This window comes from Peromyscus maniculatus, chromosome 11 (genome assembly GCF_049852395.1).
Source record: "Peromyscus maniculatus bairdii isolate BWxNUB_F1_BW_parent chromosome 11, HU_Pman_BW_mat_3.1, whole genome shotgun sequence".
Lineage (NCBI taxonomy): Eukaryota > Metazoa > Chordata > Mammalia > Rodentia > Cricetidae > Peromyscus > Peromyscus maniculatus.
In genome coordinates this window covers 35,291,957-35,316,282 of record NC_134862.1, presented here as the reverse complement: position 1 = coordinate 35,316,282, position 24,326 = coordinate 35,291,957, and the positions used below count along the sequence as shown (strand labels likewise).

The 24,326-nt window shown below is 45.1% G+C and overlaps 1 protein-coding gene and 1 pseudogene across 3 annotated transcripts in view; one reads left to right on the top strand and one right to left on the bottom strand.

Moving 5' to 3' along the window:
- Window positions 1-693: 693 nt before the first annotated feature.
- LOC102908563 (GTPase HRas pseudogene) lies at window positions 694-1,429 on the top strand (annotated as a pseudogene).
- A 12,040-nt stretch (window positions 1,430-13,469) lies between these two features.
- The window catches only part of Slc35f5 (solute carrier family 35 member F5), a 35,586-nt gene continuing 24,729 nt past the window's right edge, over window positions 13,470-24,326 (bottom strand). For 2 of the 3 annotated variants that reach the window (XM_006980958.4, XM_042258022.2), the window contains exons 13-16: window positions 22,784-22,874; window positions 18,633-18,787; window positions 17,496-17,592; window positions 13,470-14,569 (exon numbers count right to left, since the gene is read on the bottom strand). In XM_006980958.4, coding sequence (XP_006981020.1) covers window positions 17,517-17,592; window positions 18,633-18,787; window positions 22,784-22,874 — 322 coding nt within the window. In that variant the 3' untranslated portion in view covers window positions 13,470-14,569; window positions 17,496-17,516. Of the gene's footprint in view, window positions 14,570-17,495; window positions 17,593-18,632; window positions 18,788-22,783; window positions 22,875-24,326 lie in introns of those variants that run through there. The other variant, XR_006061922.2, reaches the window with a different exon arrangement.

Genomic DNA, 24,326 nt, shown 5'->3' with positions numbered 1-24,326 from the left:
TGTTTCAATAGAGCAAAAGGGGGAATTCGCCCCCATATTCAGTTACTCTGCACCCTGCGGCCATCACGCTCTGGCCTTGGGGCTACAAGGACACCCACGCCGGGCCCCAATCAGGGCCTTCTGCTCCCTAGCCACCCCTCTGTGCCCCTTGTAGGGTAGAAGCTCCTGGAGTGACAGTCCCTACAGAAGCGATGATAGAATACAGGCTTGCCAAGCCCTGGGCCGAGCCTGGAAAATCCTGCTGAGGAGACGGAGGAAGGATGGCTGTATGAGTCCAGGGGTTCAGGGTCATCGCAAGGGAACCCACAGAAGCAACTGGCCTGCTCATGGGAGCTCATGGACTGTAGACCGATAGCTAGGGAGCCTGCATGGGACTGGCCTAAGCTATCTGCATATGGTGATGGTTGTGTGGCTTGGTCTACTTGTGGGACTCCTGGCAGTGGGAGCAGGACCTGTCCCTAAGGCTTTGGCTGGCTTTTGGGAACCTGATCCTAGTGCTGGATTGCCTTGACTGACCTTAATACAAGGAGAGAAGCTTAGTCCTACATCAACTTTATATGCCATGCTTTGTTGGCACCCATGGAAGGCCTGCACCTTTCTGAACGGAGGTGGAGGAAGGGTAGATTGAAGAGGGGGAGCAGAGGGGAGGGGGATGGAAGGGGGAGGGGAAACTGCAATCAGGATATAAAATAAATGAGAAAATTAATTAATAAAAAAAAAGAATACAGGCTTGCGGTAGTGGGTGCTGGAGGTGTGGGAAAGGGTGCCCTGACCATCCAGCTGATCCACAACCATTTTGTGGAGGAGTATGACCCCACCATAGAGGACTCCTATCAGAAACAGGTGGTCATTGATGAGGAGACATGTCCGCTGACACAACAGGTCAAGAGGAATATAGTGCCATGCGGGACCAGAACATGGGCACACAGGGGAGGGTTTCCTCTGTGTGTCTGCCCTCAACAACACCAAGTCCTTTGAAGACATCCATCAGTACAGGGAGCAGATCAAGCGGGTGAAGGACTCAGACAATGTGCCAATGGTGCTGGTGGGGAACAAGTGTGACCTCGTACTGTTGAGTCTCAGCAGGCCCAGGACCTTGCCCACAGCTATGGCATCCTTACATTGAAACATCAGCCAGGACCCGGCAGGGTGTGGAGGATGCCTTCTACACACTAGTATGTGAGATTGGGCAGCACAAACTGCGAAAGCTGAACCCTCCCGATGAGAGTGACCCTGGCTACATGAGCTGCAAGTGTGTGCTATCCTGACACCAGATGGCGGTACTCCAGCTGACGGCAGTCCTGCTCTTCCTGGCTCTGGCTGCGCTGCAGCCCAGAGGGACCCACACCAACCTCAGTGGGTGACCTGGGCGGTGATCAGTGCTGGCAATGGACCTGGCCAGAGAATCCTGGGACATTGGGGATTGGACTCCCCCCCTTTCATAAAGGACTTCAGTTCTCCCAAGTCCCCTAAGCCTGTCACCCATAGTGGGGACACAGTGGGCTCCATGGATGGCCCTCTCTCCCCAGAGGTCTCATCCCCACACCCACCGCTGCCCCCACGTCCTTCGGCCTCCCCCTCTTCCCTGCAGCAGCCTCTGACACCTGCCCCAGGAGAGCTCTACCACCTGCCTCCAGCACCCACTACCACTTCCCAGGGCCCCACTGCTGGCTCCTCAACAGAGCCTGGGGAACAATAGTGACTATACCGAGATGGCCTTTGCTGTGGCCGCACCCCACTGCCAAGACTCACCCGATCTTCCACCGCAGCCCCTTGCGCACATGACCAATGGCAAAAGTGACTTCTGGTGCCCGGGTCCTAGGGCTAAAGCTGTCTTCGCTGCTGCCACTGCTGGGCGAAGCCCCGCTGGGCCTCTACTTCTCAAGGAATGCTTACTGGGAGAGGCTGTATGTGGACCAGCCAGCTGGCACATCTCTGCTCTATGTCCATGCTCTCCAGGATGCCCCTGAAGAAGTCCCCAGCTTCTGCCTGGGCCAGCATCTCTCTAGCGCCTTCCACACACAGCTGCATGAGGATGATGGGATCTACATCCATGAGGACACTAATCTTCTCTACCCCAACCAGAGCCTGGACCACAGTTCCTGGGAACAGCTCAGCATTGGTAATGGTGGCTTCCCCTTGCTCACCATCTTCCTCCAGGTCTCCCTTGGGTCTGCAGCCCAGCGAGAGGACAAATGTCATTGGCCAGGCTCTGCCCGAGTGCACTTCTCCATCGTCAATGACTCCTTCCCAGCGTGTGGCTCCCTCCGATCCCAGGACCCCTACATCCCGGAGACAGGCCTGTCCTTCCGCATCGGGGAGAACAGACCCCCCCCCCCCGGCACCCTCTACCAGTTACACCTGTTGCCCGTGCAGTTCCTGTGCCCCAACATCAATGTGAAGGCTCTTGGAAGGGGAGAGTCTGCCCTTCCGTTGCAGCCCAGACAGCTTGGAGGTGAGTGAAGGGGTTAAGTGGTCATGGATGCTGCAGTGGCGGAAGAATCACGAGCCATGGTTATCTTTTTAGAGCTTTATTAGGAGGAAGGAGAAACAGAGACACAGAGAGAGAGACCACGCGGCGGGAAGTTCAGAGAAAATGTGGAAAGAGGGCCCTTGGGAGGGCATACCCGCTTTTTTGGCTGGGACACCATCACAGGCTGATGATGTAATAAGGACAGAATCCTTACGGTGAGCACTCGCTGGGCCCTGGACCGGGAGCCTCAGGAGAAGTATGTGCTGGAGGCCACATGCATGGTGGACACTGGTGCCAGCGAAGAGGAGGTGACTGTGTCCTTCCCGGTGACCATGTATGATGAGGACGACTCAGCACCCACCTTCTCTGGAGGTGTAGGGCTGATGATTCTCTACGGAATTGGACTCAAAGACAGATTAACTCTAGTAATTCCTAAATGTGACTGGAACAGCCTCCTTTTGGAAATCATCAGCCGTCTTTGGGGGTAGGGGTAGGAAAGGATAACCCTCTCTTTGTACCATTAACGGGTTTCTTAACTCTCCTCTTTGTAGATGTTCATGTAAGTACCTCAGAGAGTAAAAGCCTTCTCTCCTGCCCATGACATTGGTCAAAAGAGAGATTTTAGAGAAATCCCCTGAAATGTTTAACTAGTGTTGGGACTAGGAACCTACACTGTGTCTGCTTCCTAACTAAATCCGCCAGGGACAGTAGGGCTAATCTGCCGATGACAGCACACTTAAACAGAGGTGACGCACCCACCGTGGTCGGAGTGGTCGCCACAGGACACAGATGGCACCTGTCCCTGCTACAGCTGGAGTGAACTTCGTAAAGAGGTGCCCTGAGCCTGAACCTTAAGATAAGGTGGGCTTACTTAAAAACAAAAAGGGGGATTCTGTGGGGTATACAGGCTGGCATGGTCGCACAGATGGTACCAGAGGAAGTGAGCCCAAGTTGTTTGCACTGAGATTAGATACAAAGATCAGGAGATGATGTCAGAGCACAAACAGCTTGTAAACGAGGAAATGGGTATAGGGTGACTTTTACAACCATTGGTCAGTTCCTTCCACCCCCTCCTGGGGTTCTGAGGTTTTCTGGTATAAAAGAAGCATACTGCCCAATAATAAACGAGTTCTTGCTTGACTTGGCTCCCCACTGCGTCTGATTATCTCTGGGTAGGAGAAAGGCTGGGAAATGGGCGTACTTACCTTTCCTTGGTTCCAGGCCACCTCTTCAGAGGTGACCTAAGTTCCCGGTGGGGCAAGACCCCACAACCATGAGCAGAAATAACTTTGGGTACAGGGTGGTGGCGGCGCAACGCCTTTAATGCCGGCACTCAGGAGGCAGAGGCAGGTGGATCTCTGTGAGTTCGAGGCCAGCCTGGTCTACAGAGTGAGTTCCAGGAAAGGTGCAAAGCCACACAGAGAAACCCTGTCTCAAAAAACCAAAAAAAAAAAAAAGAAAAGAAAAAGAAAAGAAAGAGAAGAAAGAGAGAGAGAGGAGAGAGAAAGAAAGAAAAGAAAGAAAGAAGAAAGAGAAAGAAAGAAAGAAAGAAAGAAAGAAAGAAAGAAAGAAAGAAAGAAAGAGAAAGAAAGAAAGAAAGAAAGAAAGAAAGAAAGAAAGAAAGAAAGAAAGAAAGAAAGAAAGAAAGAAAGAAAGAAAGAAAGAAAGAAAGAAAGAAAGAAAGAAAGAAAGAAAGAGAAAAAAGAACTTTGGGAGGAAATGTTTAGTTCAGCTTCAAGTTCTACATCACAGTCCATCCGGAACCCAAACAGGGCAGGAACGTGGAGGCTGGAACGGAAGCAGAATCCATGGAGGAGTGCTGCTTACTGACTTGCTCACCATGGCTTCCTCAGCCTGCCTTCTTAAACACTCAAGGACCCCCTGCCGAGGGGTGGCACCACCGCAGTAGTTTGGACTCTGCCACATCAATCATTTATCAAGAAAATGCCCCACAGGCTTGCCCACCCGACAGTCTGGTGAGAGCATTTCTCAGCTGAGAAAAACTATGCAGGCCACGTTCCACTGCAGGTGTTCTCACCTGGGTTAACAGTACTGCAGGTCCAGGGCAGCAAAGGAGCCCACTGGGATTCTTTCCTTCTTTCAGCAAATTAAAAATGAGAACACCTGACAGCATTTTAGCTTGGTTTTTTTTTTTTTTTTATTTGTTTTGAGCATCCAGGGTTATAAATCCAAAGTAGTGACAGTTAGAAAAAAAACAAAAACAAAAAACAAAAAACAGGTTCTGGACACGACGGGACCATTAATTACACTCACCAACCACAGCAGCTTTGTCTACCCACACAAGAGCTAGCCAACCAGTGTTCTGGCAGGACCTGAGGAGGCCTCAGGGGGCCTCCCCTCTAGCTGAAGAGCTACTGGGGGAGGGTGTCTCTTTCTTCTGTGGTGTAGCCACTGGTAAGCTGCCCCTGCTCCCATAAATAACCCCCACCCAGGCTCACGCCAGCAACTCTAATTAAACTCAGTGGGTAATTTACAAAAAAGGACAAAGAAAGAAAAGACATGAATATAGGACAGGGGTGTGTTGGGAAGAGAATGTTCCAGAAGGAGGTAGAGGGGAGTAGGGGATGGATATAATAAAATATATTATATGCATGTATAAAATTGTCAAGGGAAAGTAAACATTTTAAAAGACATCCAATATCCTCCTCTACACCCCGTGTGTGTGTGTGTGTGTGTGTGTGTGTGTGTGTGTGTGTACACGTGTGTACAAGGCGCCCACCCACATATACACCACCTCTCTCTCTCTCTCTCTCTCTCTCTCTCTCTCTCTCTCTCACACACACACACACACACACACACACACACACACACACACACACACACAAAGAGTTCATTATCTTGGAACACAAATTTTCTGCCTGCCCTGTAAGAACCAACCAAAATCATGGAACTACTACTAGTTCCTACTCAGAACTAACCCGTTGTTACTTCTCATCATTAAAACTAGTTACAGGAGCAAGGCAAGGGTGATGGATGCCTTTAGTCCCAGCACTCAAGAGGCAGAGGCAGATGGTTATGGGGCCAGCCTGATCTACAGAGTCCAGGACAGCCAGGGCCACACAGAGAAACTCTGTCCTAAAGCCTGGCCACCAGAATTCATCCCCTGACCCACAAGGTAGGAGAGAAACAACTCCTGCAAGTCATCCTCTGGTCCCTCGTGTGTGCTGTGACAGTGTGTGCTCTGGCCTGTGTACGCCACACACACCCCTATTAATTACCTAAATAAGTAAATATAATGTTTTTAGGACTCATGAAGGAAATGCCTTTGTCCTAAATTCCTGACTCAAAACTACAATCACATTTAGGTCACATCAATTGAATGCTCTCATTGCAGACACTATTATTTCCTGCTGATGTGCTGGTAAATATGTCCACCCAGAGAGTACTAGTTAATCTTCACACGTAGTCTTTCCTCCTTAGATATATACCAAGGGATCTGGGAACGTGGCTCATTGGGTAAAAGTGCTAGCTCTGCAAACCTGTTACCCTGAGCTATAACCCTGGAACCCACGTTCAGATCTGGATGTGGCGGCACACATCTATAACCTCAGCACTCCTATGGCAAGATAGGAAGAGACATAGAATAGCCAAGAAGCTTCCGGCCAGCCAGTGTGGAGTGTGCAGCACAGCATAGTTTCAGCATGGTGGAAGGCAAGAACAGACTCTGCAAAATTGTACACACACACACACACACACACACACACACACACACACACACACACACCAATGGTGTCAGCACTTGATAGTCTAATACCAAATGTCTATTGAACAAAGGAACATTTTAAGCATTGCTTTTAAATGTAGTAGTGTTGAAGTGGTGCTTAACTTAGGTATGCAAGCCACAAGTTTTTAGATAATAAAAAAAATCAGAATGGAAACAAGAGAAGCAACTTAGAATTTTGATACAATTACTCCAATCATTAGGCAACTTTTATTTCCACCAGCGAAACAGAAGCCTCCAATTAAAATAACAGAAAAGTTTCATGGTCATTATTTGCTTTGAATTTTTAATGAACTCTTAAACACACTTGAGATTTAAAGGACATTTTTTCCCATGTCTATATGGTAGTGTTGTGAAGCATGATGTTATTAATTCCTGCACAGGATGATAAAGCTGATGCTATTAAAAAGGAATATGGGGGCTGGAGAGATGGCTCAGAGGTTAAGAGCACTGGCTGCTCTTCCAAAGGTTCTGAGTTCAATTCCCAGCAACCACATGGTGGCTCACTACCATCTGTAATGAGATCTGGTGCCCTCTTCTGGCCTGCAGGGATGTGTGCAGGCAGAACATTGTATATGTAATAAGTAAATAAATAAATCTTAAAAAAAAAAAAAAGGAATATGGAATCAAAAACTTTCAAGTCTATTTATAAATGGACCTTGGACCTGGGTGGCCATGGGCCAGCTTTTGTGGTATACACAGTGTTGAGCAATGGAGACCCTATCTCAGACAATGTGTGAGGGACAGACTAACACCCAAGGTTGTCCTCTCGTTTCCACATGCACACCATGGCATGTGCAAACCTGCACTCACATACACAAACACAACACACAAGAGACAGAGAGGAAATGGGCCTTCATTACCTAGATGGAATTTTGAGATGGATACCAAGACAACTATGGATACAGCTGAATATATGAGCTCTAACTTCAAATCCTATAAACTGACCAGGTCACATATGGCACATCACCATTAAAAACCCAGCATACAATATTGTACAATAGTTCATGGTATAAGTTAAGTCCACAAATGTCAGATAAGATTTATCTCTTATGTCTTCAAATTCTGGAAATACTACCCACTCACAAAGCCTATTTCAAAAGGATAGCAGGAAGAAAGGACAGCAACCAATAACGCTTAGAGCATTGATGGCATTTAATTCATTTGTTAGTAATATTATAGAGAATATTATTTCCTAATTAGCTCCTGTGTCCATTAGGGAGGTTTTATTCATTCTGCAGGCATGCCGAGGATGGGTGCTATAGATCTGATGAGAAAAGTGGCTTCTAGAAAGTCCCAACCCCAAGTTGGTCTTCCATGATTGATATCAAAGTGGACATTAGCATTCTTCCTGAGACAAGGCCGGACACCTCTGAGAACATTCTCACTTAACCTTGTGAGCTCACTTCTCCTGAGACAATGAGTCCTATCCATCAGCTGCCAGGCAAAAACCAGTTTAATGTGAAGAATTAATTACACCAGCCTGACAGAAGCCAGCATCTCAATAAAAACTTTTAAATTTACTTAAAGGCGATGCATAGATGCCCGACACATACTGAATGACCCTCCGAGTTGCTAGACACATTCATCCACGCTTTCCTGACATTGTCTCATTTCCATCTTGCTGTCCTTGAGGTTCTGATGGTCATCAACCAGGACCTTTTCCAGACAATACACAATCAATAAAGTGTCTCTCATGTAAGCATGAGGACCTCAGTTCAGATCCCCTGCACCCCCAAAGGCTGGGCATAGCGGTTTATGTCTGCAAGCTTAGTGTCTGGGAGGCAGAGACTGGGAGAACTCCGGGGCTCACTGGCCAGCCCGCTTAGCCAACTGGAATCTGTAGGCTCTAGGTTCGGTGAGAGACTTTTGTTTCCAAAAATATGGTGGAGGCTGGAGCGATGGCTCAGCCCATGGAGGCCCTTGACACCAAGCCTGACAACCTGACGATAATGTCTGGAATCTGTGACAGGAGAGTACACACTCCCACAGGCCTCCCCGGGAGTTCTGTGGCATGCTCATAAACAGAAAGAAAATGAATATATAAAAATGGCAAAAACTAGGTGACATCTGTTAATTCTGGCTTCCATCTGCACACATGTGCAGCTGCACACGTGTACACACTTACACATATACAAAACAAAAACAAACAAACAAACAAAAACCCCCAAACCTAAACACACTGCCTCCATTGGGGCCATAATTTGAGACACTGTAGTAACCAGACTAGGAGTCTAAGCTAGGGTCATCTTTGTGGATTCCTGGGAGTTTCCCTGACACCAGGTTTCTCCCTAATCCTGAAATGCCACCCCCATCAAGATGTCTCTTTCATTACTCTCCACCTCCATCCCAACCCCAACCTGCCTCCTTCACCCGGTCCAACCAGATCCCTCACGTCATCAATCTAAGCCTGAACTGGCCTCCTGTATCAGATTGATGACTATCCTAACTGTCATCAGAAAGCATTCATCCAGTAACTGATGGAAACAGATGCAGAGATCCATAGCCAAGCACTGGGCCAAGAGTCCTGCTGAACAAAGGGAGGAGGGAATGTAGGAGCCAGGGGGGTCAAGGTCATGACAGGGGAACCCACAGGGACAGCTGACCTGAGCTCCTGGGAGCTCACCAACTCTGAACCTACAGTTAGGGAGCCTGCCTGGGACTGACCTGGGCCCTCTGCATGTCTGTCAGAGTTGTGTAGCTTGGTCTCTCCGCAAGGCTCCTAGCAGTGCGATCAGGACCGTCCCTGGCACTTAGCTGGCTTTTGGGAACCTGTTCCCCATGCTGGATTACCTTGCCCAGCCTTGATCCAGGGGAGGAGCTTGGTCCTGCCTCAACTTGATGTGCCATGCTTTGTTCACACCCAGGGGAGGCCTGCCCCTTTCTCATGGAGAGGGAGGAGGGAATAGGGAGTGGGGTAGATGGGAGGAGCAGAGAGAACGGGATGAGAAACTGTGGTTGGTATGTAAAATCAATGAAATCAATAATAAAAAAGAGAATGCTTTATCACGGCATCATAGTAACAAACTAGGATACTTGTTTATTTATAATTAATTTTTGAGATAGAGTCTTGCTACATTATATTAGCTTTAAACTCTAGGGTTCCTACTTCTGTCTCCTTAGTAGGTGGTACAGACCACGGTACCCAACTTTCAGCAATTTACTTTTTGAGATAAACCCTAAAGTACAAATCACGGAGGAGAGGCATGCATCTGTAATTCCAGCACTTCAGAAGTTTAGGCAGAAGGATTAGGAGTTCTAAGGAGAGAATTGACTAGATAGTGGGTCTGGGGCCACCCTGGGAGTAGGACCGTCTCAAAACAACAAAAAGAACAAGAAGAAGGAGATGGAGGCGGGGGGAAGAAGGAGGAAACCAAAGGAGAGGAAGGAAGCTCTGAAGAAGGGGGTGGGGAGGAGGAGGAGGAGGAGGAGGATGGACTAAAGGAGGCGGCTGCAGCGTAGACAGTTGCTCAGTCTCCAATGGCTACAGCATTTAGAAATAAGAATTACCCAGACGGGCTGGAGAGATGACGGCTCAGTGTATAAGAGCATATACTGCTCCTACCGAGAACCCAAGTTCATTTCTCAACACCCACATTGGGTGACTCACAACTACCCAGAACTCCAGCTCCAGGCAATTCAACACTCTCTTCTTGACCAAGGGCACTGCACTTGTGTGCATATATCCACACACAGATATATACATATCCATATAATAAGAAAAATGGGCTTCCAGCTGGAGCAGGAAAGAGCAAGGTCTTCAGACATCCTGACCTCTATTGAGACTGCAGGTGATGCATATTGGTCCAGCGGTTATGGGCCACCAGGACTGGAGCCATGAACACTTCTTGTCAACTTTTGGGCAGGCCACAGCAGAACTAAGCCCAGGAAGGTGTGGGTTCTGTCACACACTGTTGGCCTGATGTCCCAGAGGATCTGGAACCTATGAAAAGGGCCTACCCGAATGTGGGGCCTTTATAGGAGCCCTGGGTGGAAGGAGGTATTGCCACCAATACAGGAGCCAGTAGAAGTGGCTGCTAGGTGACCAGGGTGGGCTGAAGCTGAACCAGAGACATTGCTTTGGCCACTGTCTAATAATGTTAGAGTTCAGCGAGATGTATGCTGAAAAGTTCATCATGGGCAATGTGCCTGCCACCTGAAGGACATGTGAAGATCCTACTGCTGAAAACTTGACATGCTTTGGGAGAAATCCTGTTGAGACTGAGCTGAAAGTTTCCTCCCTGCTGGTACCTTTCATAGTACTATATGTGCTATGCAAGCTCTGAGGGAGAAAAGTCATCAACAGGCTTGCTGAACTGTGGACCTTATTGCCACAAACAGGCCTGCAAAGCAATATGCCCACTGGAGTAATAATGGATGACCATTAAGGGGAAAACCAACTACTCTCTAGTTGCATTTGATGCTGTGTCCACCAGAGGGAATCCACTTGCTTATAAAGCTGTTTAGTAGCCTTTGGCTGGGGACCTAGACCCTACTGAGAAGCTCCTACTGTTGTCTCAGATGGGGTATGGACTCCTGGGACCCTACTCCACCAGGGGAGATAACAGGGGGGGCTGCTGGGGGAAAGAAGGTCATTGTCATTCGTGATGGAGCCCCTGGTAAGTTACTTGTGAATCAGTAGACAGTGTCACAGTGGCTCACGAAGCAAAAGCAAAACCAAAACATGACAGTGAGATGAGGTCTTGGTGGAAGGAAGGAGAGGGAAGGTGTTTGTGGGAGTAGGAGGATAAAAGGGTGGAGGATGGAGGTACCAGAAAATATCATCTACATGTATGAAATGATCAAAGAATAAATTAATTTAAAAAATAATAAATCACCCAGAAAAATAAAACTTGAGGGGACAGATGGCAGGTAGGAGAGTAAAGTGGTGGTGATTCACCCTGATGCTCACTATTTCAATGGCGCCTCCTCCAGGGGCCTGCTGCAGATCCATCATTCAGGTTAACTGAGGCTTACTCATCAGTTCCTGAAGCCCAAGTGGCAATGATCATCTGTGAGACGTGCATGCAGAGCAACCAAAATACACTGAACCCACCCGTTCTGCCCATTTTATCTAGACAATTATCTGAAACTTGGGTTTTACTTCCATGAACTCAATTATTTCACCCTGGAAACTGCTGGAGATCTTTGGAAACTGTCAGCAAATCCAGAAAACTAGCTATGGATAATAAACCACCAGAATTAGTCTTTGAGTAATTGGCGTGTGTGGTGGTTTGAATGTAATTGGCCCCCATTATCTCACAGGGAGTGGCACTATTAGGAGGTATGGCTTTGTTGGAGTAGGTGTGGCCTTGTTAGAGGAAGTGTGTCACTGTGAGGGTGGGCCATGCTCAGGATATAGCCCAGTGTGACAGGTGACTTCCTGTTTCCTGCAAGATGTAGGACTCTCAGCTATTTCTCCAAACCTAAGACAACATAATACTTCAGTAAGTTATTTCTAAAAGTTCTTCAGAAATCCACATTGTATTTGTGCATGCACATGCATGTGTTCATGTCTGCAGTAAGGATGTGTGTGCACATGTGAAGAACATGTGTAGGTCGTTATCAATTGCCATTCCTCAGGTACTGCCTACCTTGATTTTTATAAATGTTATTGTATGTTTGTGTGTGTGGTGACCAGGGAACAACCCTGAAGTTGCTTGTAGTTCCCACCTTGTTAGCAGTTTCTCCCATTTCTGCATGCAATCATACCTTACACTGGTTGGCCAGCCAGCTTCTGGCAACTCTTGTGTCTTCCCCTCCCACACCACCACAGGAGTGCAGGGATTAGAGAGCCATATCACAACTGGCTGTTTTACATGGGTTCTTCATCCAAGTCAGGTCAGCAAGCTGCTGTAGCAAGCTGAGTCATCTCCCTGACCCCACGACTTGTTTTTTGAGGTAGGGTCTTCCCCTGACTTGGACCTTACCAAGTGGGCCAGTAAGCCCCAAGGGTCCTCCTTCTCCATCACCACCACATCTGGCTATTTTTACATCAGTTCTGGAGATCTCACCCAGACCCACATGCTTGACAAGGCAAGCACTTTACTGAGACATCTCCCTATCCTTTGTATGTCTTTTACCCTGCCATCCAGCATTGGTTTTAGCATTAAGAATTACTTCTGACCTGTTGTAGATTATTTTAAGATGTGTTATATTTGTTTATGCTGTGGAACATTTGCTTTAATGATGCAAAGATGTCTGCATCCCCTTATGTTGCATTTGTTTAACTCTGTGAAGCTGTAATACTTTGCCTATCTAAAACACCTGAGGGTCTAATAGAGTTGAACAGCCAATAGCAAGGCAGGAGAAAGTACAGACAGGCTGGCAGGAGAGAGAATAAATAGAAGGAGAAATATGGGAGAGAAAGAAGATCAAGAGAACAAGAAGAGGAGGGTGCTAGGGGCCAGCCACCCAGCCACCCAGCCAGCCATGGAGTAAGAGTGAAAGTAAGATTACAGAAGTAAGAAAAGGAAAAAGATCAGAGGCAAAAGGCAGATGGGATAATTTCAGAAAAGCTGACAAGACAAACCAAGCTAAAGCCAGGCATTTATAATTAAGAATAAACCTCCAAGTGTGATTTATTTGGGATTTGGGTGTCAGGCCCCCAAAAGAGCCAAAAGAGTAAAAAAATTATAATAATAAACAACAGTGGACCCAAGTGAAAAACACAGCTGTCTGCTATTTAAATTAACATAATACAGAGGACTCAGGACTAAGCAGAAAGATAGCTAACCTTCATTTTAGATTCAGGTTAACCCCAGGCCAATTTTAAGAATGTGAACAGGATAAAGTGGAACACTGTAAAGGGAATTTTTAAAAATGAGATTCATTAAGTGATTTGGAGAATGGTTCTTACTGAACTTGAAACAGAATTGGATTCTGACTACCCAGAATTCAGAGTCCTCAGACATGAGCTCACCGACAGAAAGCAATTCCAAAAGCACACATACTGTGAGTATGCCTAAGACCTCAATTTAGGAGTCACAGTTACGAGTATTTTATATGTACTTTGAGATAGGTCTCACTATCCAAGGCTGGCCTTAAATTCACTAGGCAGTCATGTATGACTTTGAACTCCCGATCCTCCTGCCTCCACCGCCTGAGTGCTTGCATTACAGGTATGCACCACTTCACTTGGTTTATGCAGGCTAGATATGGAACCCAGGGCTTCATGAACCAAGCAAGCACTCTACCAACTGAAATGAACTCCCAGCCCCATGATTTAATATTGACAGACAAAAGAATCAAATGTCATCTTTTCACCAAAGTATCTCCTTGGCTTTCTTTTTTATTTTAACCATTTACATTTACTTAGGAAAGTAAGATTGTTTAAGGAAGCAGCACCCAGTTTTAGAGTAATTTATATGTGGAAAGAATACAAAATTACTTGATACATCTTTAATAGACAAATACATATACAAACATTTTACTCTAATAATATTCTTTATCACTTCAATTTAAACCATTCCATTATGAAAATTTCTTAATTGAAGAGAGAATATTCCTTTAAAACTCTAAATTAAACAGAGCTTTCTCAACTAATTTATAGCCACACAGCCTGTAGAAGTATGTTATTTTCCAGTTTCCAATTCTTCCCCTTTAAAACTGTTACAGCTTGTCACCTTTTTTCTTTCTTTTGAGACAGGGTTTCTCTGTGTACCTTTGGAGCCTGTCCTGGAACTCATTCAGTAGCCCAGGCTGGTCTCGAACTCACAGAGATCCGCCTGCCTCTGCCTGCCAAGTGCTGGGATTAAAGGCGTGTGCCACCACTGCCCAGCTGGCTTGTCACCTTTTTAAAGATACAAGGCACCGAACACCAGGGAGGGATCACCCAGGGAGTGCACTTGGACCAGATCTGTTCTCCAACATTTGTCCTCTAAAGCACTGCCAGCTTTGCAGGAACATACTTGTTACATTAACTAGCATTTCCTCTGTGTGGTTATCTTACAATCTACAAAACTCAAAAAGATAATCTGCACCCACTGCAGACAATGCAGGTTAGTGTCTGCCTGTCAGAATGCTCCTCTCCTCACTTAGGTGATTTCTTGGAAAGAGTCTTACTCGGTTTGAATGAGCATTCTTAAGAGTCCCCAGAAAGATTTTCTTCCTTGATTAGTTTCAGTGATTTCATGAACTGAACTGATACATAAGGCAAGTTGGTCCTTTAGAGCAACTGAACTGTACACAACCTACATGGAACATCCTTCATTTTGGAAATGAAGAAAGCAGACATGAGGAGAATGTATTTAGAGTTTCAAAGAACTGAAACTGGTATTGTTCAGACTAGGCACTGAAACACTTCTACAAAGAACTTGCCAGATTGTCTCTTCACCGTAGAATGTTCCATTACGCTAAAAACAAAAGGATACAGAAAATTGTTATTTATCATTTACATCATTTTACTTTTCTGTAGCAGAGTCTGAGAAGCAAATTTTCTTAATTTTGAAATACCCATTATACACAATACATTTATTTAGTAATTAGATACTTGACGTTGAGTTGAGAAGAATTCAGGACAGGGACAGCAAGATAGCTCAGAGGCAAAGGTGCCTGCCACTGAGTCTGATGACCTGAGTTCAATTTTTGGACCCACATGTGGAAGGAGATCCAGGTCCCTCAAGTTAGCCTCTAACCTCCACATACATGCTGTGGCAGTACAAATGAGATGTGTGCACATGTACACACACATAAACATGCATCGAGTAAATAAACATTAAAAAAATTAGGACAAGTTTCATGGCAACAGCAGGTCTGACACTGCACCACGTAAGTACTGTGCCAGCATTAGTTTTATTCCTGGCATAGTCTGCTGTTACCCTATCTATGGTGACAAAGCCTCCGCTCAGCCTGTTCTAGTCTATGCTACTTGATGGCATCCCACCTTCTCTACTTGTCACCAGCTCATCTTTCTCTGGCTCTGGCTTTTCCAACCACCGAAACACAGCCTGGTTTGGGGGAAGGGGGTTGTTGAATGTGACTCTGAGAAGGATGACGAGCAATCCACAGAAAGATAACCCATAAACAATGCGATGGCATGAAGACACTCTAAATACCACCTTCACCGTTGTTTGTAACTTAAAGATTTTATTTCTATTTGTGTGTCTGTCTGTGGGTGTGTACACATGAATGAAAGGTCATGGGATCCCTCAGCTGGAGTTAGAGGCAGTTGTGACCTGCCGTGTGTGTATGTGTGTGTGTGTGTGTGTGTGTGTGTGTGTGTGTTAGGAACCAAGCTCAGCTTTTCTGCAAGAGCCCCAAGCACTCTTAGCACGGAGCCATCTCTCCAGCCCTATTTTCAATTTACAGATGGCACACCTGTTCCACAAGCCTCACTTAAAAGACAGCAGACAATAAAAGGCCATTTTCCTTGGGAGGAATAAACTACATGAACAAAGGACAAACAGCAGCAATCAGCTCTTGGGTGGCCATGAAGAATACAACCAAGAAGGGTAAGGAAGTAGCGGATAGCAGGAATCGGGACCTATCGAACAGAATGTCAGCTATGGTCAGGCTTCCCTGACAGAATGGAGAGTGATCCAAATTATGCAGCAACTGTACAGAAGTGGCGGGGAACTGCTCTTTGTTCTGTTGTTTTCTGTTTGTTGTTTGCTTGGTTTTTTGAGACATGATTTCCTGTAGCCCAGGCTGGCCTCAAACTCACTATGTGGTGGAGGATGACCTTGATCTCTTCCTGCTTCTACTTCGCAAATGCTGGGTTTACATCGTGTGTCACCATGCCCCACCAGATGATGGAGAGGACAGAATGGCATGGAATCAGGAGGCAAGCATGTGGTGTGGGAGCAGAGATCCTCATCTACCTTAGTAAAAAAATGTTTGTCAACTGGAGACGCCTAAAGCTGAACAGACAAGCAACAGAGCCATGAGCCTTGAGCATAGTCTGTGAAGAGACCAGCAGGTCCAAGAGAATCAGCCACAACTGGGGGTGATGGGCAGTTAACGTTTGGCCCCACCCCTTCCTAGGGAAGGGTGGGAAGTTCATGGCTGCTGAGGAAAGGAGAGATGTTTTCTTCAGTGCTACAGCCACAGGCAGGTTGTTCATGCTCTTATAAAAATAACCCCTCACCCATGTTTCTATAGGGAAACTCAAGCTCACACACACACATTCGCACACGGTGGGGAGGGAGAGGAGATGTGATACATTCTAAAATATGTTCTTTTTTCTTTGTTTTTTTTTTTTTAAAGATTTATTTATTATGTATGCAGTGTTCTGTCTGCATGTTGACTGCAGGCCAGAAGAGGGCACCAGATCTCATTACAGATGGTTGGGAGCCACCATGTGGTTGCTGGGAATTGAACTCAGGACCTTTGGAAGAACAGCCAGTGCCCTAAACCGCTGAGCCATCTCTCCATCCCTTTTCTTTGTTTTATAGTAAGAGTTTATCATTAGATGAAATGATTTACATGAAGGAAAATGGACTAGAGGCGGAGATGACTCCGCTGGGAAAGTGTTAGCTGCAGGAGCATGAGGACCTGAGCTCAGATTCCCAGAACCCACAGCAAAGCCAGGCATGGCAGCACATGCCTGGAAGCCCAGTGCTGGGAGGTGGAGCAGGAGGATTCCTGGGATTTGTTGGCCAGCCAGCCTAGCTGAATCAGTGAGCTCCAGGTTCAGTGAGAGACTGTTGAGAGTGATAAAGGAAGAGAACAGATGCCAACTTCTGGCCAGAGGCCGTAAATGAACACATCCATGCACATGGACATACACATACACATACACACACACACACACACACACACACACACACACACACACACACACACACACACACACACGAGAGAGAGAGAGAGAGAGAGAGAGAGAGAGAGAGAGAGAGATAGTTCCCAGACAAGGAAACAGACTCAAAGAGGCCAAGAAGCTCCCAAGTGTCACACAGCCAGCTGTGGAAGAATCTGGAGATCTGGAACCCAAGTGGGTTGACTCCAGGGGTTGGAGCACTTTGGGCCACCTCAAGCAACTCATTCTAGAAAATCTCCTGTAGGGGCAGGATGTGGTGGTGCTGCACACCTTTAATCCCAATACTCTGGAAGTAAGAGGCAGGGGATCTCTGTGAGTTTGGGTTAGTCTGGTCCACGTAACAAGCTCCAGCTCAGCCAGGGCTACATAAAGAGATCTTGTCTCAAAATGGAAAGATGGAAGAGAGGGAGGGAGGGGTGGGGGGGGGAGGGAGGGAGGCTGACCAGCCCCACATCTGAATATTCTGGAGACTAAGAACACCACAAAGCATTGTGTTTCATGGTGTCTGCTCGAATACACACCTGGACTACAGACGATAGCAGCTAAGTAGCTCCATCCTCCTGAGACACGCTGTGCAGAGGAATGAGGCTCTCACACTGTTCACTGTCTTCTGGAACTCTAAAGAGAAGGCAACAGTTAAGAGAGCTTTTAACCTCAGAAATAGCCTGCTACCCTGTCTGAAGCTGGGAGGTCAAGACACAGTTAGTGGCAGAACCAGCAATTTCCTTCATGGTTTTGAAGTGCAATACAAAAAGCTTTCTCTCTTAAAAAAGAAACTTAGAAAAGAAAATGTAAGACGGTGCTTGCTAACACAGTCTATTATGAACTGTACCCAAGCCAAAGTTTTCTATATTTAATTACAGACCACCTGTGAACCAAAACATTTGCTTCCTAAACATTAGCAGTGAAGAAATTATCTCATCATCCAAAGAATCCACACACATCTTTTTCCTTATACAACACAAACTATGTAATCCATTCTTTCACAATTCCTGTCAAAATCCCTAAAGTCAGGCCACTGTGGTGACCCTCAGTATACTTGGCCATTGCTGTTGTTTTGTCTGTTGAGACAGGGTCTCCCTCTGTAGCCCAAGCTAGCCCCAATCTCAGACTCCTACAGGCCCTTCCTCTTGAGTTGCTGAGATTACAGGAAAACACAGCCACACCCACCTGCAAATATCATTCTTTAAAAATCTATGCTGTGATCCCAGTGCTCAGAAAACTGAGGTGAGAGGATCAGGAGTTCAGGGCCAGGCAGAGTTACTAAGACTATATTTCAAAAACAAAAACAGGGCTGGGAGGTGGCTTGGTTAGTAAAGTGCTTGCCTCACAAGCATACAGAGACACAAATTCCATCACCCCAAACCCATGTAAGATGGCCAGGCAAGACAGAAGCATCTGTAATCCCAGGGGTGGAGACAGGAGGGTCCCTGGGGCTCGCCGCTGCCAGCCAGCCTAGTCAATCTGGTAAGGCTACCCAAACTAGGCAACGCCAGCGAAACACTCACAAACTAAGGTGGAGCTTAGGGAAAACATCTGACATGGACCTCTGGTCTCTCCTCATGCACGTGCACATACATGTAGGTGCAAGCAGACACAAATGAACAAATGAATGCACACACACAAGCTTAAAACAATCTTTGTGGGATAAAACATACCTCTGAACTCGATGTTTTCTGCATATAAAGGCAAAAATTCTTCTGACTCCGACCATCACAGGATCCCAATTATTATAATGGCATAGGAGAGTAACAATAAAAAAAGAAAAGAACACAGGGATAGCGCCTGCAAAAAATAACCAAGAAAACTGCACCTAAAACAAAAGATTCAAATAAAACCTCAAAATTATCATTAAGGCAATTTTTACCTTTACTACACATTAAAATAGCAAGAAGACAGACTAAACATTGATAATTCGTTATGAGGTATTATTATATAAAAGGATTTAGGACTTCACTTTACAATTCTACTTGCCTAAGTAACTAGTAGCAATAGTTACTGCTCTAAAGGAATGGGCAAAAGAAAAGCAATGAAAATCTGCCGGTATTTGCAGATACAGTGCCCAAGGTGGGGATGTCCACAAATGGGCTTTCTGTCTCCAGCACCATGGTGCCCATTTCCTCTGGAATGGCCACTCCTGCTCACAAGTGTATTTTTCCTCAATTTCTAACACTATCTTCAAAATTTCAGATTTGAAAATAACTATTATGTTATAACTGTGTTAACAGTTACATCAGTTCTTAGTGTTAAAACCAAAAGACCCTTACAGACAACTTGTGCAAGCCTTTTTGAATAATTTATAATAAATTCTAATTATTTATAATTTTAGTCTTTTTTTTGTTTGTTTTGTTTTTAGACAGGATTTCTCAGTGTAAAAGCCCTGGCTGTCCTAGAACTTGATTTATAGACCAGGCTGGCCTCAAACTCACAGAGATCTGCCTGCCTCTGCTGGGATTAAAGGCATGAGCTACCACCACCTGGCTATTACTTATAATTTTGAAGATTTATTTACTTATTTTAGTCATGTGTATGTATATCTCTGCTGGTGTCAGCAGGGGCAAGAGAGCATTTCTTTCTCTGCAGCTGGAGTTGTAGGTAACTGTGAGCTCCCTGACATGGATGCTGGAATTTGAACTCAAATCCTCTGAAAAAGCAACAAGTGCTTCTCAACCTCCAGCCCCACAAACTCAAATTATAACACTCAAAACTGGTTATTTCTCTATCAACAGATGAAAACATGCTCAGAATCAGGTCCAGAGAGATAGCTCAGCAGGTAAAGATAGCTCATTTGAAGGCAAGCCTGGAGACATGAGTTAATCCTTGGGACCCATACAGTGGAAGGAGAGAACTGACTCCTGGGGGTTCTTCTCTGACTACCACGTATACACTATGGCACAAATCCATGCGCACGTGCACGCACACTCACAAATGAAAAAAAGTTCAGATTAACTTCTGACCAAGTGAACAGGAGCAGGCAAGAAGCCAGGCTTCAGCACTAAAGAGCCCTCTGATGCAACCCTCATGATCCTCTCATCCATCACCGATTAAGGTCCTCAAGAAACTGAAAATAATGAAATGTCATAAAGCTTAAAAGTCCATCCTTTGTGTTTAGAAGTTACCTTTAGTGTCTAGATCTGACTAAAGCATCCAAAACAATTTTCCAAGCAGCCTGCACTGACTACTGAGACTGATGAGGGACACAGTGGTGATCTGTTTTAAAGAAGGAAATAGCCATTCCTGTTTGCTAAATGAGGAAAAAACATTTGTCCTCTTCTGACAGTTACAAAGAAAAATAAGGGACAGAAGAGATGGTTCAACAAAGTGCTTGACTTCATAAGCATAAAGAATTAAATTTGATCCCCAGAATCCTAATAAATATTCTGGGTGATCCTCCAAACCCTAACAAAAAAACTTGGGAAAGGTGGTGCACTTGAAATCCTAGCACTTAGGAGGTAAAGCCACGAGGATCTCCGAGCCCACTGGCCAGTTAGTCTACTCAGAAAGCCCCAGGGCCCAAGAAGAGACAGTCTCAAAAATAGCTGGACAGCACCTTAGGAACAACACCCAATGCTGTCCTCTGCATGCATATATACACATGTGCACACATGTACTCATTCAAACATACACATGCACAGAAAAGAAAGGGAAAAAGGAGAGTTTTCATAGGGAAAACACCCTCTGCTGGAAAGCACACACTGGCCCATTACCACCACCATTAACAGAGAAAACAAAATAATCCTCTAACCTGATTTGTACAGTACATGCACACAGAGGTTCAGTGACCCACAGAACACCCAGGAATGAGTCCTCATTAAGAGAAACCGAGAAGCCCACAGTTAGCTATCAATGTATTGATAAAAATGTAACATTTTTTTTGGAATGATTACCAGAACATCTAATAATCTACAAATATCAGCACAGAATTATTTTGTAAAGATTTATTTATGTGTATATGTGTGTGCCTGAGTTTATGTGTGCCACATGTGTACAGGTGCTGGCAGAGGCCAGAAGAGGGTGTTGGATCGCCTGCAGCTAGAGTTACAGGTGGTTGTGAGCCGCCTGATAGGAACTGAACCCAAGTCCTCTGTACGAGCAGTAAGTGCTCTTAACCAGAGCCAGCTCCTATCCCTACAGAACCATTTTAAATAAAAAATAGACACATCACTGAGATTTTTTTGCCTTTATCCATAAGTTACACAAAGACCTAAATAAAAATGGCACTAAAAATAAGGTTACTAGAACACACTAGAAACCTGCAGCTTTCAAATATTTCCATTTTCAAATTGCATTAAGCCAACACACATGTGCACACTATGATTACTTATGACTTAAAATATTCAAATTCCAAATGCAGAGTAAGTGGCTGTATCCCTCCTGAAGCTTTAGGCAAAGGCACACTTCTCTCCTCTGCCCCCTTAGAAGCACTAAAGAAACTTTTTCCATAGGGTGAGGTAGCACATGTCTTTAATTCCAGCACTTGGAAGGCTGAGGCAGGTGGATCCCTGTGAGTTCAAGACCAGTTTGATCAATGTAGTGTGTTTCAGACCAGCCAGGGTAATACAGTGAGACCCTATCTCAAGAAAACAAAAGAAATTTGTAACTCATTTCTCTAGGCTGCAGTCAGATGCCTCAAAGTGTTACTTCTGCACCATAATTTATCATCAGAATCCCCATGTCCAGACCAGGACATTGTAGAAGAGGGCAGGGACACCTTGGCTAACTGTGACAGAGCTGAGCATTCTCCTGGAGTTCACTTCGACAGCAGTGTTAGCACAGCGTTAAAGCAAGCACTGGTGCTGACCTGAGAAGCCAAGTTACCCACACCAGTGTGCTAGAGCAATCGCCTATTGCATACAATGGGCCTATACCAAAGACACTGGGAACAAAGAGCTACCAAAAACTAGAAGCCCTGAATAAAGCCACTCCCCTTAACCTGGAAATTAATGGGAAAATATCGGAAGACCAAAATTAAGATTATCTGTTTCTTTTCAATTTTTATTAATTTACTTATTTTTTTAGTGTGTATGCATGTGCATATGGGTATGGGTGTATATACATATGATATGCCCATGACTATAGAGACCAGAACCTTGGCTGCTGTGGTGGTTTGAATGGGTATGGCCCCCACAGACTCGTGTGTTTGAATAGTTGGCCCATAGGGAGTGGTACTTTTAGGAGGTGTGGCCTTGTTGGAGGAAATATGTCACTGTGGTGGGCTTTGAGGTCACATATGATCAAGCTATGGCCAGTATGGGACACAGTTGTTTCTGCTGCCTGCGTATCAAGACTAGAACCCTCAGCTCTTCTCCATCATTATGTCTGCCTGCATGCCAACATGAAGACAAAACTAAACCTCTCAAACCCCAGTGAAACATTTTCCTTTCTAAGAGTTGTCGTGGTCATGGCGTCTCTTACAGAAACCTAAGATGGCTGTCTTTCCTTGGGTGATGTTTTTTGAAAGGAAGTCATTTACTGGCTTAGGACTTCCCCTTGGGCTAGGCTGACTGGTCAGTGACAGTGAACCCCAGATTCCTCCTTTCTCCACCTCCCCAGCCCTGGGATTACAAGCATACAACTCTACTCCTGGCTTTTTTTCACATGGATTCTGGGGATCAAGGTCCAGTCCTCACACTTGTAGAGTCACTCTACTGACGGAGCCAACTCCTTCGTCCCACTGTCTGTTTCCTTTTAGAGGGAGAAGCATCGAGTGTCACCCACACCTGCTTCCCGTACTACTAAACACACCCTGAACTGTCCCCGTGTCTGCTGTAGTGACGTCCTAGAGTGTCACAGTTAGAGCCCGGCTTACCTTGTGCATGCACATGTCGGCTATGATGGAGAGAGGTATTGTAAGGCTTAGTGCAAGTGTGCCTATCAACGATGAGGTAAGAAAGCAGCCCCTGAAAAGAAGAAAGGAAACATAATTTCTCTATTAAAGACATTTTTTAAAATGCCATGGAATAAATTGAACCAAGATGTCCTATCCTATAATACGTGCCTGAGAGATCCCAAGCAGAGGTGAAAGCTGAGTATGGACAGAGATACAAAAAATAATAGTTACTAAAATGACTCCAAAGTTTGTCCTCTACTATTTAGAAATACAAACATGGAATTATACAGTGATCTGAGTGCTTTATACTATTTTTGAGATCTGTTTGCATATATTATTCAACTTTGAATATATATATTATATTTCATTAATTTAAAAATCACTGAGCAGAGTTTTTAGTTTTTTGATGATACCTAACAAAACCACATTACCTTTCTTTAGATTTTAAAAACTAATTTTTAAATTATGTGTCTAAGAGTGGGTCTGTACATGTGAATTCAGTGTCCTTAGGGACCAGAAGAGGATGTGGGATCCCTCTGAAGCTGGAGTTAGGCAGGGGTAAGCTTCCTAACATGGATGCTGAGAAGTGAATTTAGGTCCTTCGCAAGACCAGCATGCACTCTTAAAGACGGAGACACCTCTCTAGCTCCCAAACAGAATTATTAAAATTGAAATCACACACAAACTTTTAGAAACTGATAAGCCTTTGCCACAAGGCCCAGCTCTCTGAAAACTTCAGTGTGATAAAAACAGTGTAAGACTATAATGGAAGTCTCACACACTCCATATGGGATACTGTGTTCCAACTTATTTTAAACTTACTGTCATTAAATGAGAAAAATCCTAACATATTATAGTATGCTTGCATCCCAAGTTAACCCATTCATGATTTCTACATCTGACTCATTCACTTGTAAAGCTCCGAATATAAACGTAACAACAACAACAAAAGCCTGTGAACAACCAAATATTCCCAAGCTCCCTACGTAAGCAACACCCCTGGAAGTCACACTAAGAATCAATGAATTCTTACATCTCATACAAACATACGATGTCCACTAGTCCATGGCTACTTTCAACTGTATAACAGTAGGCTTTATATGTTCACTCATACATGTTCATGTGTGTGCATGTGCACTCAGGTGTATGTACACATGTGTGCATGTATCTGTTTTACTCTTCACCTTATTTTGAGACTAGTTCTCTCACTGAACCTCGGTCACTGATTCAGCTAGACTAGCTGGCTAGTGAGTTCCATGGCTCTTCCCATCTCTGTGCCCCCATGTTAGCATTAGAGATGCACAACACCTTGCTTAGGTATCCAAACTCAGACCCTCATGTTTGTGCAGCTAGAACCTTATCAACTGAGCTATCATCCCAGCCCCCAACACTATATTTTAAAAAATCTTTTATTTATTGATAATTTCACATATGTAAACCAACTCCTTGAAAGCATTTTTACAAATTTAAACAACCTGTATTGTCCTAGTTGGCTTCAGCTCTCAACTTAACACAGCCCAGA